This window comes from Amblyomma mixtum, chromosome 5, assembly GCF_055824585.1.
Source record: "Amblyomma mixtum isolate Tamu chromosome 5, ASM5582458v1, whole genome shotgun sequence".
Classification (NCBI taxonomy): Eukaryota; Metazoa; Arthropoda; class Arachnida; order Ixodida; family Ixodidae; genus Amblyomma; species Amblyomma mixtum.
This window is the reverse complement of record NC_143016.1, coordinates 34,728,301-34,742,833: the sequence shown is the minus strand read 5'-3', so window position 1 is coordinate 34,742,833 and position 14,533 is coordinate 34,728,301. Positions and strand designations below refer to the sequence as shown.

The 14,533-nt window shown below is 45.5% G+C and overlaps 1 protein-coding gene across 1 annotated transcript in view; it reads right to left on the bottom strand.

Moving 5' to 3' along the window:
- LOC149341727 (corticotropin-releasing hormone receptor 1-like) overlaps nucleotides 1-14,533 on the bottom strand; it is a 177,014-nt gene that overhangs the window by 28,043 nt on the left and 134,438 nt on the right. Inside the window, exons 8-9 of the mRNA XM_089543891.1 lie at nucleotides 6,617-6,702; nucleotides 3,337-3,472 (exon numbers count right to left, since the gene is read on the bottom strand). Coding sequence (XP_089400017.1) covers nucleotides 3,337-3,472; nucleotides 6,617-6,702 — 222 coding nt within the window. The remainder of the gene's footprint in view (nucleotides 1-3,336; nucleotides 3,473-6,616; nucleotides 6,703-14,533) is intronic.

The window sequence follows — 14,533 nt, the reverse complement described above, 5'->3', positions numbered from 1 at the left end:
TACATACTACTGACAGGGGAGAGGAATGCCCCACATTAAAAATAGACTCAGCTGGCAGCCATGTAAAGCAATCTATGAAAAGAAAACGTACGCAGATAAATGTAAACACGTGCAACGCAAAGAGCTTGCCAGTGCCGCAGCTAAGTTTTCGGCCTTTGAAGCCAAGTTCACATTAGTGTACACACGAATGAATCAGTTCTAATCTGCGGAACCTGAAGCGACCAGTGACAGGTGTCTTATTTTCTACGTTGAGCAGCGCTTGAGCCCACACTGTCATCTCCATTAAAAGCTCTTTTTTTTTTCCTTTTCCAGAAAAAGCGACAAGTTTCATTCTAATACTCGCTCGCAGTGAAAGGCCGCGTTTGAAGCACTATGAAATGTACGAATGCAAAAAAAAGGAGCCTGCTCGTCTCACCGCGCTCAAGTTTAACAGCAGTTTATAACACAGAGTAATGCTTGAAAAATGCAACGCTTCATTAGAAAAGTAATGCTTTCTGCTCGTAGAATGATTAGACAAAGATTTTCATTTAAGACTGCATAAAACCACACAGCCGCTTCTGCCTAGGTGTTCAGTCATCGAGTTAGACAGGCAGAGCAGAACGGTGGGGCTAAAAATTAACATGCAGAAAACCAAAGTAATGTTCAACAGTCTAGCAAGGGAGCAGCGCTTCCCAATTGGTAGCGAGGTGCTAGAAGTGGTAAGGGAATACGTTTACTTAGGGCAGGTAGTGACCGCTGATCCGGATCATGAGAGTAAAATAACTAGAAGAATAAGAATGGTGCGGAGCGCATATGGCAGGTTCTCTCAGATCATGACTGGCAGTTTACCATTATCCCTCAAAAGAAAAGTATATGACAGCTGTATCTTAGCGGTACTCACCTATGGGGCAGGAAAGTGGCGGCTAACGAAAATGATTCAGCTTATAAGTAGAGGACAACGCAGCGAGCTATGGAAAGAAAAATGATAGGTGTAACGTTAAGACGCAGGAAGCACGTAGAGTGGGTGAGGGAACAAAGGCTGGTAAATGAGATCCTAGTCGAAATCAAGAGGAAGAAATGGGCTTCGGGAAGGGAAGATAACCGCTGGTCCTTAACGGTAACGGAGTGGACTCCAAGAGAAGGCAAGCGTAGCAGGGGGCGCCAGAAAGTTAGGTGGGAGGATGAGATTAAGAAGTTTACGGGGATACGGTGGCCACAGCTGGCAAAGGACAGGGTTAATAGGAGAGACATGGGCTAGGCCTTTGCCCTGTAGGGTTGTCAGGCTGATGATGAGGATGATGATGATGTCCTTAAACATGCTGCCACAGCTCACGTCCTGACGAACAGTGTTGAAAGTTTACTTTGGTATTTTACTTTTTTATTGTTCTTTAAGGGTTTTCTTTTTGTTACCTCAACGTTGTGCAAATTTCTACTTCGGTGCCCGAAAAAGTTTTAGGGACCCCGGATATAATGATGGCGACTATTTGATGTTAATGGCACAAGAGCCGCTTTCCCTCGAATTTCACCCCAAAGAAGATGAGCAACAGGCTAGGGGGAGCCTTGTACCGATTGTAAAGCCAGTGCATACATGGCGGCACTGGGGACCGAGCCCCAGTACCACCCGCAAATGACATGGATATTCAAATCGCTAGGCCATCACTGCGGCCATTTCATAAAATGAGATCACGACAACCGAACTTGCAGCTTCGGCGACCGCAACCTAAACTCCAAGTAAGTACGGCGACGCTTCGGTTTTATGTGGACTGCACATCCTTCTCTGATGGCGCAGAACTAACTTAGCACTTTGTCTTCAACTAGCTGCCCGCAAGAATGAATGCTGTGCTGAACCTCCTTTTTCATCGAAGGAAGGCTAGCGGAGCGGAAGTACTTTAAAAGGTCGGAAACTTTTCCATAGAAACGCCGGTGAGAGCTTGTTTACCCAACCCTGTGAAAAGCGCCCCTTCCCTCAACACCACATCTTCGTCTAAAAGAGCAAGCTTGTGGTTACGCGAAAGTTAATGCGTCTCAGCAAGCGCGTCGAAATCCTTGCTAAGTTTAGGTTGTGGGAAAGTGCACTGCAGGAGACTAAATCCATGTTGTGGTGAGAGCAGTACCCATCGCTTCTGCCGCATGCGTTAGTGCCTCAAACCCGAAAGCTAATACAGAAGAGTTTTATTTCTTTCTATTCTACAGTGCAACCACAGAAGCTTTTAAATATTTGTGAATGTGTTCGTACGGCAACAAAATGACTTTGCAGAGAGAGCAATCAACAGAACGCTGAGAGGGAATAAAAAAAATTGAGTCAGTTATGTATGCGAAAATGGTAAGTTACATGATAGCGCACTAAGTTTTGCTGAGACAAATAATAAAATAAGAGTCCTATAAACGGGTGAAACCAGAAAAGGCGCAAATTCAATGCATTAGTCGTTACTGTTCGTGTTCAAAATGTGTTGTCGCGTTATTGTGCAAGAATAATAGCATTGTTGGCTCCTTATGGTCTTAAGTGGCGAAGTCCAAAGTTTGAGCATTCAGCAGTTGAACGAAAAGGCTCCATGATTAGTTTTTGTAGGCTGTTTCTGTATTTAAGGGTACTTAAGCCTAAAGCCTGCATTAGTAGGGAACTTGCTAAGCACAGGGCGCATGTCTCCAGCGGCCAGGCCGTTATTTGTTGTGACATATTCCTTCCGAAAAGACAGGGTTTAGCAAAGGGCACCATTAATACCATACGCTGTGAGTAAACAAAGCAAACATCTGCCACAAAGCGTTGCATGCCCTGCGACGGAATGCTTGTCTTGCTACCACAGCGCAAGGGCTCACTCAGTTATTTGTTTAAAATTAAGCGCAATTGCAGTTTGATCGCTTTCAGAGGCCCGAAGTCCCACAAATACATTGAAACAAACTTCCTACTAAATTATTTGGAATCAGGATTTGTTAGGCTTAAAACCTAAGTTAAGCAGACCAATAAAGTTCCGCCATCTGAAACGGAATGCTAGTAATTAATGGGCTTCTGTGCGCCCCAGATAAGCAAGATCCTGCGAGCCACTCTATAATGAAGCACGTCAGATTACTCCCGAAAGCCCAGAGTCTTTAACGTACATCGCAATAAGCTACTTGATTGTCTAACTAGTAACATTTAAACTGATCAGATAGGCAGAAGTGACTGCACTAACTACACTGAAGCACTAACTACACTGAAGCACTAACTACACTGAAGCACTAACTACACTCAAGCACTAACTACACTCAAGCACTAACTACACAGCACAGCATAGCGAACCACAGTGCAGTGTCGTCTAGCATAGCGCCACTCTGGCGCAATTACGGTAGGTTAGTCACAACTGGAGCAAGCCCACTTACCTGCGACGACTGCAGAAGGGCGTTGCAGATGACGTAGGCGCTCTCGAAGTGGGCGTCGTCCCGAGGGTTGATGCAGAAGAAGAGGTGAGTGATGCCCAACAGAGGGAAAAGAAGCGCTGTCGCCTTGGAAACCTTTCTGCGGAGAGAGACAGGGAAAGCGTGCAGGCATGACGGACTAAACTAGTCTAGTTCAAAACTTAACTGGAATGACCTTTCCAGATAACCAAGCATTATCAGATAGGTTCGAACACATTTCCGGACTTGGAAGAACAGGTGGTCAAGAACAACTACTAAGAGAATTCCATGCCTCTTTAATCTTTTCCAGTCTTTAAACCCATCCGTAGAGAGAAAGTGATAACAGCTTATCATATCAAAAAAGTGCATGTTAAGATAGCAAAAAATTATGCCAGTAAAATATTGCAAATAAGGCCACTAATCTATAAAAATTCAAAGTACAAAAAACAAAGTCATGACAACAATATGCACTGCTTTATTCTAAGCTTGAAAGCAAAACAGCCGAAAAGAATTTTATCGACTGTGATTTCACTGTATTGCTTGGTAGCAATTTATGATGAGCGTCTAATTCCACTTCTTCCGCAGATTTGAGTCCATCATAGCCTTTCTACCGTTAATTGTGCCATAGGTGCTATAAAAATAAATGGGGTGAACCTACATGGGCTAACAACCAATTATCATCTCCAAAACTAATGCCATTAGGGGCCCATTGTGCCAGTATGCTACGAGCGCTACGCTGCTACGTTGTGCGTTGTTGTTCCGCACTTCATATTGGAGTTCGAGCAAGCAAAAAGACAACAAAGGGTGGAATAAAAACGAATACAATATGAAGACAGACGTTCCACTAGAGGCAAGGAGTACTTTTTTATCTTTTTTTTGCGCTATTTCCGCTCACCAGTGTTTGTTTAAACAAGATGTTAGCGTTCACAGAAACCATTTAAACAGTGGTATACCTTAGTCTGTGCGCAGCAGAACGTGCCACTGTTCTTTTGTAGAATATGGCAAGAAGCCGACAGATTTTTTGTGCCATTATTTGACCTCATGGATTCTGTCATAGCCCCAACAACATTGACCAGTTTTAGGAAGATAGACTTCGAAATCTGGACTGCGTAGAAATAATTCCCCTGGCTGAGACCTGACGTATGACAACCGATGTTTTAAGCTATCGTGAATTTTAGCAAACTAATTTTAGCGCTAAGAATGTCGGGATCGCGGGTTGCACAACGCCCAACGAAGCTCCTCCGCGCGCTTTGTTAAAAACCTTGATTAACAGAAGAGGGCAAATACGGGCTGGTTGGTACATGTTTTACGAATTGGAAAAACAGCGCAATCAAAGACGAGACACAAGAGAAGGACAAAACACCAGCACTGACTAACAACCAAATGGTTTATTGCTACAGGCAAGGCAGCATATATATGAAATGGCACGAGTAAAAACACAAAATAAGCATGAGAGAAAGATACCGCACAACCACAGCGCTGGTGTTTTGTCCTTCTCTTGTGTCTCGTCTTTGATTGCGCTGTTTTTCCAATTCGTAAAACCTTGATTAAAAACGCGCATACTGGAATTATTTCCTTCGCGTGCCCCATCTGTAACCATGACACGTAAGGTACAGCTTGACAAATTACATTTTTAAAAAAACATTACAGTGAAAGGTAGAAAGCTGGCATGAGCTTGAAAGCAATATTTTTCGTGCGTAATCGCCGCGCTGAACATGGTAATGGCATGTAAGAAGGCAGACCCTGCAACTGTAATTAATGTCTCCGTTCTCAAAAAGTGTTGCTTGCTGCTGTCTCGATGCTAAGGACATTTTCCTCCTGAGGTGTTTTCTTTATTGCAAAGCCTCTTGGCGGTTACACCACGCGCTTTAACAACGTTGTAGAGTCGTTAAAATAACGCATGACGTGATTATACATTACGACCTCGAAGCAAAAGAAATTTGTAATGTCGCTGTGTTATAAAAAGGCTCTGCATGTCGTAAAAGATGGACGAATAAGGAAACAAGCTAGCAAAAAAGAAGGTAACGCAAGCTTCACACCTTTAAGTTTCGGGCAGGGAAAGAAATAATACTGCTTTAAGAACTGCCATTATTCAAATTCGAATCGTTAATAGTCTGCGCGGGTCGAGAACATATTAATCAGGCGCCAGAAATGAAATGACCCGACTCGGCTGCTAGTAGAATCGCCATGGCCGGTACTCTTCAGTACTGGTGTGGGTACATGCTCACTCTGATGAAGGCTCTTGCGAAACGCTAGCCACGTGCGTACAGATGAACTAAACGCGTGGACCTCGTGATTATCTGGTATTCTCCCTTCTCACATCTTGCTAATGAGGCAGGAATAACATTATATACCGCTTCTCTCTACTTTACCCCTTTGATAGCATTGCACGCAATCGCAGTGTTCTGATCCGAGGGGATTCAAACACGGCCTGCCTCAATTTGTAACCAGGATCGGCCTGTCAATGCGGCGTATGGCAAGAAGGAGATATGCAGAGAAAAAAAAAAGGCACCGCCATAATACTCTGCCATCTGTGCCTGCTGAAATCAGTACGCTCTCCTGTAAGCTACAGTCAGTGTGGGCTAATAAGCGACCGAACTTCGGAAGTGGTTCCTGAGCAAGCATGATCAGTAATTCGCCGGTACATCAGGTACACTGTGCAATTGGCGCCTACTTTGTCAACCTGACCCTTGTAATTATACTCATTTCAGGAGAGGAGCTAACCAGTACTACAGAAATTGGGTTTAGGTAACCAAGCAGACAGGTAGCTCCCAGTTTTCATTAGAGCGCTGCTTTCTCACAGGCTACCCTTTCTATTTCTTAGTTAATACTGCAGAGCTACCGACTTTATGACGTCCAACTCGTTTCGCCCTGATCACAATATGCAGTGTGTCCAGCATAACCCCAGTCGCACACTCTGCAAATACTGTTTGGGCTATCCGGATCGCAGTTATACTACGGGGCTCCGAACACAATCAAAGAACCCTCACCTTGTCTCCTGCTAAAATTCAAGCCAGAAACCTCCTTGTTTCGTGAGTGGAGCGGGTTATCCCAAAACTCAAGCTTCGCCGCACATAACACGAAGCTGTGGGTCAGCATGTTAAGCTATCCCGTCCTTTTAAAGCAGAAAATCCGCGTTGCATCAAAGGTGTTCTATATAACTCTGTCTTTCGCGAAGGCATGAGAGATGTGTGCCTTTTTCTTGTACCATTTCGTGGATTCGTCGCTGACGAATTCGCTGACAAAGGAGAGAGAAGAGGCTCACCTTAGCTGCATGGTCTCGATGGATGTGTTTGACTGAAGCTTCGTGAGAAGGATCCGAATGATGTTAATCAGAAACACAGTGTTCACCTGCGATAGAGAAAAACACAACGAAAATCAAGGAACAAGGCGTAACGAGCTCTTTAAATGAAGCAAAGAAAGTTGAGACATGTCCTTACCTCGATACCTATACCTCAATACGCGTCTATATGTGATCCCCCGTTTTCTTGCGACAGCAATGAGCTTTAGTCCTGTGGTGTCGGTCTGTGTGGTTGGTGTCTTAAGTTGCAAGCAGCACAGCCACACATTCAGTGTGTCAGTTTCAGTTCGTTCAGAAATTAGAAGTAAAATGCAAGTATGATATCCCCTCATTTGCCATATTCTTTATCCATTTAGGTGATCGGGATGTTGCAGTTAGGCATATTTCGTGCCAACCCCACATCGTCAGTTGAGCTGCGGCCATCGCTACATATAGGAGACGGAGTGGAAGCGCGTCATTACTGTCATGTGGGCATGGGAAATGCCGCCTGCACCCTGTTCCTGAACGAGAATGGTTCCTGAACGAGAATGTTTCCCGCGAAAAGACCGCTCTCATAGACCTCTGTGCTAGGTAAATGAATCGTACTGATCCGCGTTTAGTGTACTCAACTACATTATCGCTACTGAACGCACTACTGCTGGGGACGCCTGCGTTTGCACGTGGCTACGCCGTCATGACTGGGGCATGGCTGAATGTTTATTTGGTCCCCATTAACAGCTGGAAAGCAAGGTGCTCGGATCTTCGCAGACGGATTCCGAGAGCTACACCTAAAGTAAATTAACTGCTCAGTTCTTCTGTCCGGCAGCTGCTATTAAAAATATAAGTACATACTTCCTCCAAGTAAACTTCCTTTCGTGGCTGGCTCCTCTCCTGCCCATGCCATAATTTTCATGTTCTGTCTACTACTGAACAAAATGTCCGGAAAAAGGAAACACTTGACGCAGCAAACTTTACTTTCTAAGCGCCGCAGCCTTGCCGCGCCCACTGGAAGACTGCGCATGGTCAAACAGTAGAGGGGCGTTTCTGACATAATCAGCCGTCCGTATCAGCACTTAATAACTGACGGCTCACGAGTACCAAACCGCGTAGCTTTTCCTCTTGTGCTCTTGCTGACCGTGACATTCGTAAGGAAAATTTCTGCAGCTAGTTGCTTGGTGTCGCATTGGGTACCAGTGTGACATTCTCTACATCCTCTCAAGGTATCTTTGTTATCAGTTCTCAGACATGACCGCGGGCGATCGTACGCCGCTCCCAGAAGTCAGCGAGGGTTAAAGGCTCGAAGTACATGAAATCTTGGAGACGTATCGAAACGCGTTATTATCTTGAGGCGGAAATTTGTTGTTCTACGCCGTAAATGTTTCGAAATATTTTATGTGGGATCGGCGATCGCTTTTTTGGCTGACTGCGCTTTACGAATTAAAGGAAAATTTAAGGATCTCTTTTCTCACTTTAGTAAAACCATGGCAACCAAAAAAACTAAACCTCAACTGCGTGGCACTGAAAATAAACTGAAAAACCCCCAGTTACCTACACGCAAGTAGGAGCACCAAGGGCTAGTGGTGCGAAATTTCTCGTGGTCAAGAAAGCGCATAAGTAAACTTAACAAACTAAACAAAACGGAATGCACGCCTGGAGTTTCTATTTCTGGGCTGGATATCTTACTATAGTCACTATTAAGATGTCAACTTAATGATGTCGCCGTCTCCTTTTTGCAGCTCCCAGATACTATTGTACGAGCATAACAACTTAATTAATATAAGTATCAACTAGGGGCACCTGCAAGATTTTGAAAGCGCGTTTTTTTTTTTTCAGTGCGACAGTGCAAATAGAAGGGAAACGAAAAGGTTACGATACTTTTCACAATTTGTATCACACAGAAAAAAAAAAAGAAACTTTTTTTAAGACAGTTAAAAAGTACAGGAAGAAGAGAAAAAGCCTTCTCGCAAACCGGAATTATGATAGGGAGTTCAAATACATCCCACGTGCTTTCTTAGACTGCGTCAAGTAAAGAGAAAAGTATGTGAACGGTGACTGGGACACAAAAAGAGGATCGCCTCTTGTCCGAAGCATTCTTACGTCTATATAGCTAATGGCGTGCTCCACTGGATCGGCACACTGCCAGCCCAAGGTCGGCAGTCTCTTACCGTCTCCAGTAGCGTGGCAACAGCGCTCGGTACTGGCTACGCACGCAAAATAACAACCGGTGATCGTATAAGGAGGCGCAGAGTATGAAAAAGAAAAGAAGCTTTCGCAACGCTTTCCTCCAGGAAGTGATTGCATCTCTAAAAGAACACAAGAAAGGCTCGTCTCTTGTCTATCATGCCCCGCTGGAGACCCCGAATCGGACAGGTCTATAGGCGAAGTATTCTGCTAATGCGGGATTGCCCGATACCGTTTGTGGCGCTGTATTTTTCTGCTCTGTATCGGCGAAGTGGGTAAGGTCACTTTCAGGGTTTACCGAGGTCACATTTATGTTAGGTGAGCTGCATAGCTCCGTTGCCTGGATTTCACGCTTCGCGTTATCAGTGTACCGGCTTCTTATGGCACAAAGCAAAAACGGGCCTGCAATCTCCTCCGGAGGCACTCTTAGAGCCGGATAATGAGGCGCAGTTTGTAGGCTGCGACTATTTGTAGCTATCGCCTCGCGCATTGGATCGACGCTTGAGTCGGGAAAGTTTCGAAAGATACTAAAATCTTAAGATATATGGGAAGTCTGACGACGTTCCCCCTCAAGTGGCACTGCCTGAAGTTCTTCGTACATCACGATAAGGTTACCACTGGAGCAGAATAAAGAAAGCTCGGATTTTGTATAGTATGGATTTCCGAAAGAGGCTTTACAGAGTAACAAGCAGCGTTTGAAGCCAGACGGAGAGAACGGAAGTATCCTTCCCGAAGTCTTTGCCGTGTTCTTGCGCAACCTGATTTCCGACGTTGGCTTACATTTTTCTCAACACTGCGTACCGAAGAATCGAAGCCGTCTGTGCAGGGTTAAGCCGGAGGTGGAAAATGAACTCGGCTTCGCGCTTTCGGCAGAGACGCCGAAGTAAAGTCACTGCTCAGAAAGTTTCCCTTTTCCTTCACTTCGTTCCGAGTAACCCTGTTCTGGGTGAAAGAATTACACCCCCCCCCCCCCCCCCCCCCCCCCCCAATTCCCCTCCCCTCTCCTGTGTTTCGTACCTTTACCCCTCTTCCCCTATGCGCGCTGTTGTGAACCAGATAAGTAAGAGATAACCTCCCTCCATTCCACTTCTCTGTTCTTTCTGGGAAGGCTGTGAGATTTCAGCTGGCAGTGTACTTTTTGCTGTTAGAACAGATATCATAACATAAGCATTCGATTTTTAAGAAAGCTTAATACTTGCGAAGGCGAATATATCGAACCCGAAAGGGCAGTGATATAGTTAAATTTACTGATAATTCGATATATAAAAACGGCAAGAGATAAGCATATCGGTAACAAAAGCAAGAATACATTGCACCCGCACTACGTCCCACCCGCCTACGGGCTGGTAGGGTACGCTCGCAGGGAGTTGGTAGGCCTAACATGCCTCGCATCAGTGCCGCAGCGAATGCTTCTTTAAACCACAACGTCCCCGCCACTTTGAATACATATAAAAACACTGTCGGTTATAATAAAAAAAAAAAACTACGAAACCGTTTTCGATATGCTATGCGACTTTCCTGTTTGTGCACCAGATTTTCAAGGGGATAATCTGTCTATTCGATGGAGCGAAAACTTTGAAACATCCGCGTTTGATCTATTCCAGCTCGGTGGTATTAAAGTTATGCCTGTAAACGCTGCAGGAAACTGAGGCAGAACGAGAGCTGCTCGCTTTCATTGTGAACTTTCACATGTAATTTTAAGCCAAGGCAGCAGTTCTTGCGTGAAAACTATTCCCAACAGGTCTCTCCGACGATGTGAACAACTAGGGGCGCATATCACACTGTAGAGAGCTGTGCTATCGGGCACAACGCTATTCAAACGTCTGGTTATTTCGACGGAAGCAAGAAAAAGTAGCCAGTGGTAACTGGAATTCAGGCTTCCGCACAAAAGAAACCTGATGGTAAAGGAACCTCGTGGCTTTAGAAGCACGATGGGCGACTAGATGCATTCCTTCAGTTGTGAGCTTACGCAGTTGCACAATGCACCTTCATCAACGAAGAAGTGCAGCTTTCCTGGACAAAAAATTTTGAATATTGGAATACTGTAAGGTACTGTTGTGGAAATACTGAAGGTAATGGTCCATTCGTCTGAAGCGTAGCCCAATCTTTCTTTTAAAGTTTGTCCATCGCTCGCATCGAGTAGTTAAGACTGGCAAAGAAAATTATTGGGGAACGTTAATGACGATAGCAAAAACATTAAGAGCAAAAGAATGCAAGCCTTCCGAAGACAGTTCTGTGGATATATAGATTATGGTCGTGAAGTCTTGCAATGTGTGAAAAACTGCGGTCATAAACTATTTTTCATTGAAAAACGCTTTTGTCTAGAATTTTTGGGTATAGTTCGCGAAAAAAAAGTTCTTGTGCTCTGAAACAAAGTACGTCAATGAAAAGCATAGAAGCACGAGCTAACATATGCGTTCTTCATCAGCTAAAATTAGTACCAGCTGAATGGCTAGTGAGAGAACACCGAAATAAATTATTTCCTGCAAATCCGCATACTGCAAACTGTTGCCCATTACTGAGCAAGTAGGCTCTCTTCGAGCTGCATCGCGGGAAAGCCTAAACAGCAAGATTATGGCAGTCAAAGGCCAGAGCATGGAAACGGATTAATATGGTTTTACATTAATGTGAAGCGTGAGAGGCTTTTACATGGGCGGCTGCGCTGAACGCATCTGCTTGGAGAGGAAGAATGTCAAAGTGCGCTTCTCCTAAACGATTCTTTGCCCCCGTGGTATGCGGACATTAGGGCTGAAGAGCTGGCGGCAGGCACTTTCGGCTTTCGCCCTAGAAGCGCAGCCGTGCTGCCGTCGACAGTTCGCAAAGTTAAGCCCCTGTGGCATCGAGACAGGGGCCACGTTCCGGTAAAGTGCGCGCAGTAACGTAATGCGTGCCTGCGATCTCTTTGATGTAATTTATTTTTCAGGTCCACACTTTTGCGAAAACTGCACGGCTAAAAGCCATTAAACTCGAAGAAAGCGTTGAAGACGAGTTTTATGCTTATCTTTTTCAGGAAACAGTGGTGTTGAGCATGGGCACAAATGATTATGTCCGAGGGCCGTAATATAGCGCTGCTTCGATGCCGAAGTCGATCGCGCTCGCCTAATGCCTATTGGTGAGTTGGGACTCTATTGCGAACAACGAAGTCGCGAAAGGTCATGGCGTCGCCAAATAGTTTTCATTAGCCTGCAAGAGCCCTCTAGCCTCTGTTGACGTGGGTAGGGCGATGTCTTTCCGAAGGGTCTGAGAGGGAGGGAAGGAAGGAAGGAAGGAAGGAAGGAAGGAAGGAAGGAAGGAAGGAAGGAAGGAAGGAAGGAAGGAAGGAAGGAAGGAAGGAAGGAAGGAAGGAAGGAAGGAAGGAAGGAAGGAAGGAAAGGACAGGAAAGGAAAGGAAAGGAAGGAAGGAAAGGAAAGGAAGGAAAGGAAGGAAAAGAAGGAAAGGAAGGAAAGGAAGGAAAGTAAGGAAAGGAAGAGAAGGAAGAGAAGGAAAGGAAGAGAAGGAAGGAAAGTAAGCAAAGGAAAGGAAGGAAAGGAAAGTAAGGAAAGGAAAGGAAGGAAAGGAAAGTGAGGAAAAGAAGGAAAGGAAGAGAAGGAAGAGAAGGAAAGGAAAAGAAGGAAAGGAAGAGAAGGAAAGGAAAGGAAGGAAAGGAAAGGAAGGAAAGGAAAGGAAGGAAAGGAATGAAAGGAAAGGAAAGGAAAGGAAGAAGAAGGAAGGAAAGGAAAGGAATGAAAGGAAGGAAAGGAAGGGAAGAGGAAGGAAGGAAAGGAAGAGAAGGAAAGGAAGAGAAGGAAAGGAAGAGAAGGAGGGAAAGTAAGGAAAGGAAAGTAAGGAAAGGAAAGGAAGAAGAAGGAAGGAAGAGGAAGGAAGGAAGGAAAGGAATGCAAGGAAGGAAGGAAAGGAAAGGAAGGAAAGTAAGGAAAGTAAGGAAAGTAAGGAAAGGAAAGGAAGGAAGGAAGGAAGGAAGGAAGGAAGGAAGGAAGGAAGGAAGGAAGGAAGGAAGGAAGGAAGGAAGGAAGGAAGGAAGGAAGGAAGGAAGGAAAGTAAGGAAAGTAAGGAAAGTAAGGAAAGTAAGGAAAGGAAAGGAAGGAAGGAAGGAAGGAAGGAAGGAAGGAAGGAAGGAAGGAAGGAAGGAAGGAAGGAAGGAAGGAAGGAAGGAAGGAAGGAAGGAAGGAAGGAAGGAAGGAAGGAAGGAAGGAAGGAAGGAAGCCATCACGAATGGCATTGAGCTCTGCAATCATAGAGGAAGCGGCGCCTCTTTGATGTAGGAACATGTCTAGTGTGCATTATCTAGAGCTGAACAGGGAAGACTGGTGTGCAACATATGATCTTTTGAGCATGCGTCCACGTAAGCTTGAAGTGCGCCTATGCAGTATGGTGGGAGAGGAGGCTCTGTTTCTCTCACTGAACGATGAGCGTTACGCGTGACACGTAAGGGTCGGTTGTCGGTGACCTGGGGATGCTGCCAAGGAGGAAGTTACAAAGGCGCTGCGTGAAGAAGCGGATAAGTAGGATCAAATTAATTTGCGAGGGCAGATGCGGCATGATTTTCAGGACTTGCAGCTTCGTGAGTCTAGGGTGGCTCGAAGGAAGACAAACGCTCCATTTTTGGTAAGTTATTCGATTTCTTTCTTTTTCTTTTACGAAGCATCTTTCATCTGTACCTGTCGGCTCTGGATAAATGTCACAACAGTGTTCAGAGCAAGTAAACCAGAGAATCGGGTTATTATTTAGCTCCACGCTTTCGTTCCTGAACTAAGCCGGCTCCTTACAAGCCAAAAGCGGCAACAACATCCTCATCGCTAAAGAAGCGCTTCATCATATGCAGAGATTAATTGTGCTGAGCACAGAGCTTTACTTCTCTATGGCTTTAAGTTGCGTGACATTATCGAGGAAAAAAATCAATGGAAAAAAATTACACTTGCCATTCCTACAAATGCGCGACCTGGGTCACGCAAGACCCATGCTCTTCAATATCAAGTGAACTCCTTGACACATGCGATACCAATACATCGTCTCTGCAGAGCAAGCGCCGCTTTCTAATTACAGTGAGTTTGAGAAGTAGTAGAACATGCCATGCACTAATAACTGCTAAAAATTCACCATCATAAATCCCGAAAACGAAAGTACACTGCGGGAACCTTGGGCTTGCTCGCACCTGAATATTGCAATAGTTACTCGATTAACGAGTCTATAACGGGATCGCTTCTATAGCGTATAGTTCGCTGTTGAGCAGCCGCCATTCGCGCTTTTCCCTACGCCACTCTGTTAAAACGTGTAAAACTCTTATGCCTCCTTCCCCCTCCACCAAGTCGCAATCTAAACATCGACGTTACTTGCGGGCAGCGCCCTCTCGTTTCGTGCAATGCACATTGTGCCGACCCTTCTTGCAAATGAGGGTACTGTTTACGGCGTACGACACCTACGCTCGCGAACGCAGGCGCTAGCTCGTCTCCGCGGCTCACACGTGCAGCAGAACCCAGCACGAACGGCACCGCCGAATGGGGCACTACACTTCGGCACTACCCACGCAAAGTCCACAAGGCGGCTCGGAGCATTTACATTCCGCTCGCTCAGCCAAAAGCGGGGCCCAATCTGCGGGGAGCAATCCCGCGCGCTGTCCGAGCTTCAGGCGGAAGCTGTGGGGAGGCGCAACCCGTAAGCCCCGGGGCGATGCCGGGAGCGGCAGCAGCGCTTTAAAGCGATGCGTCAGCAACGCGTCCTTC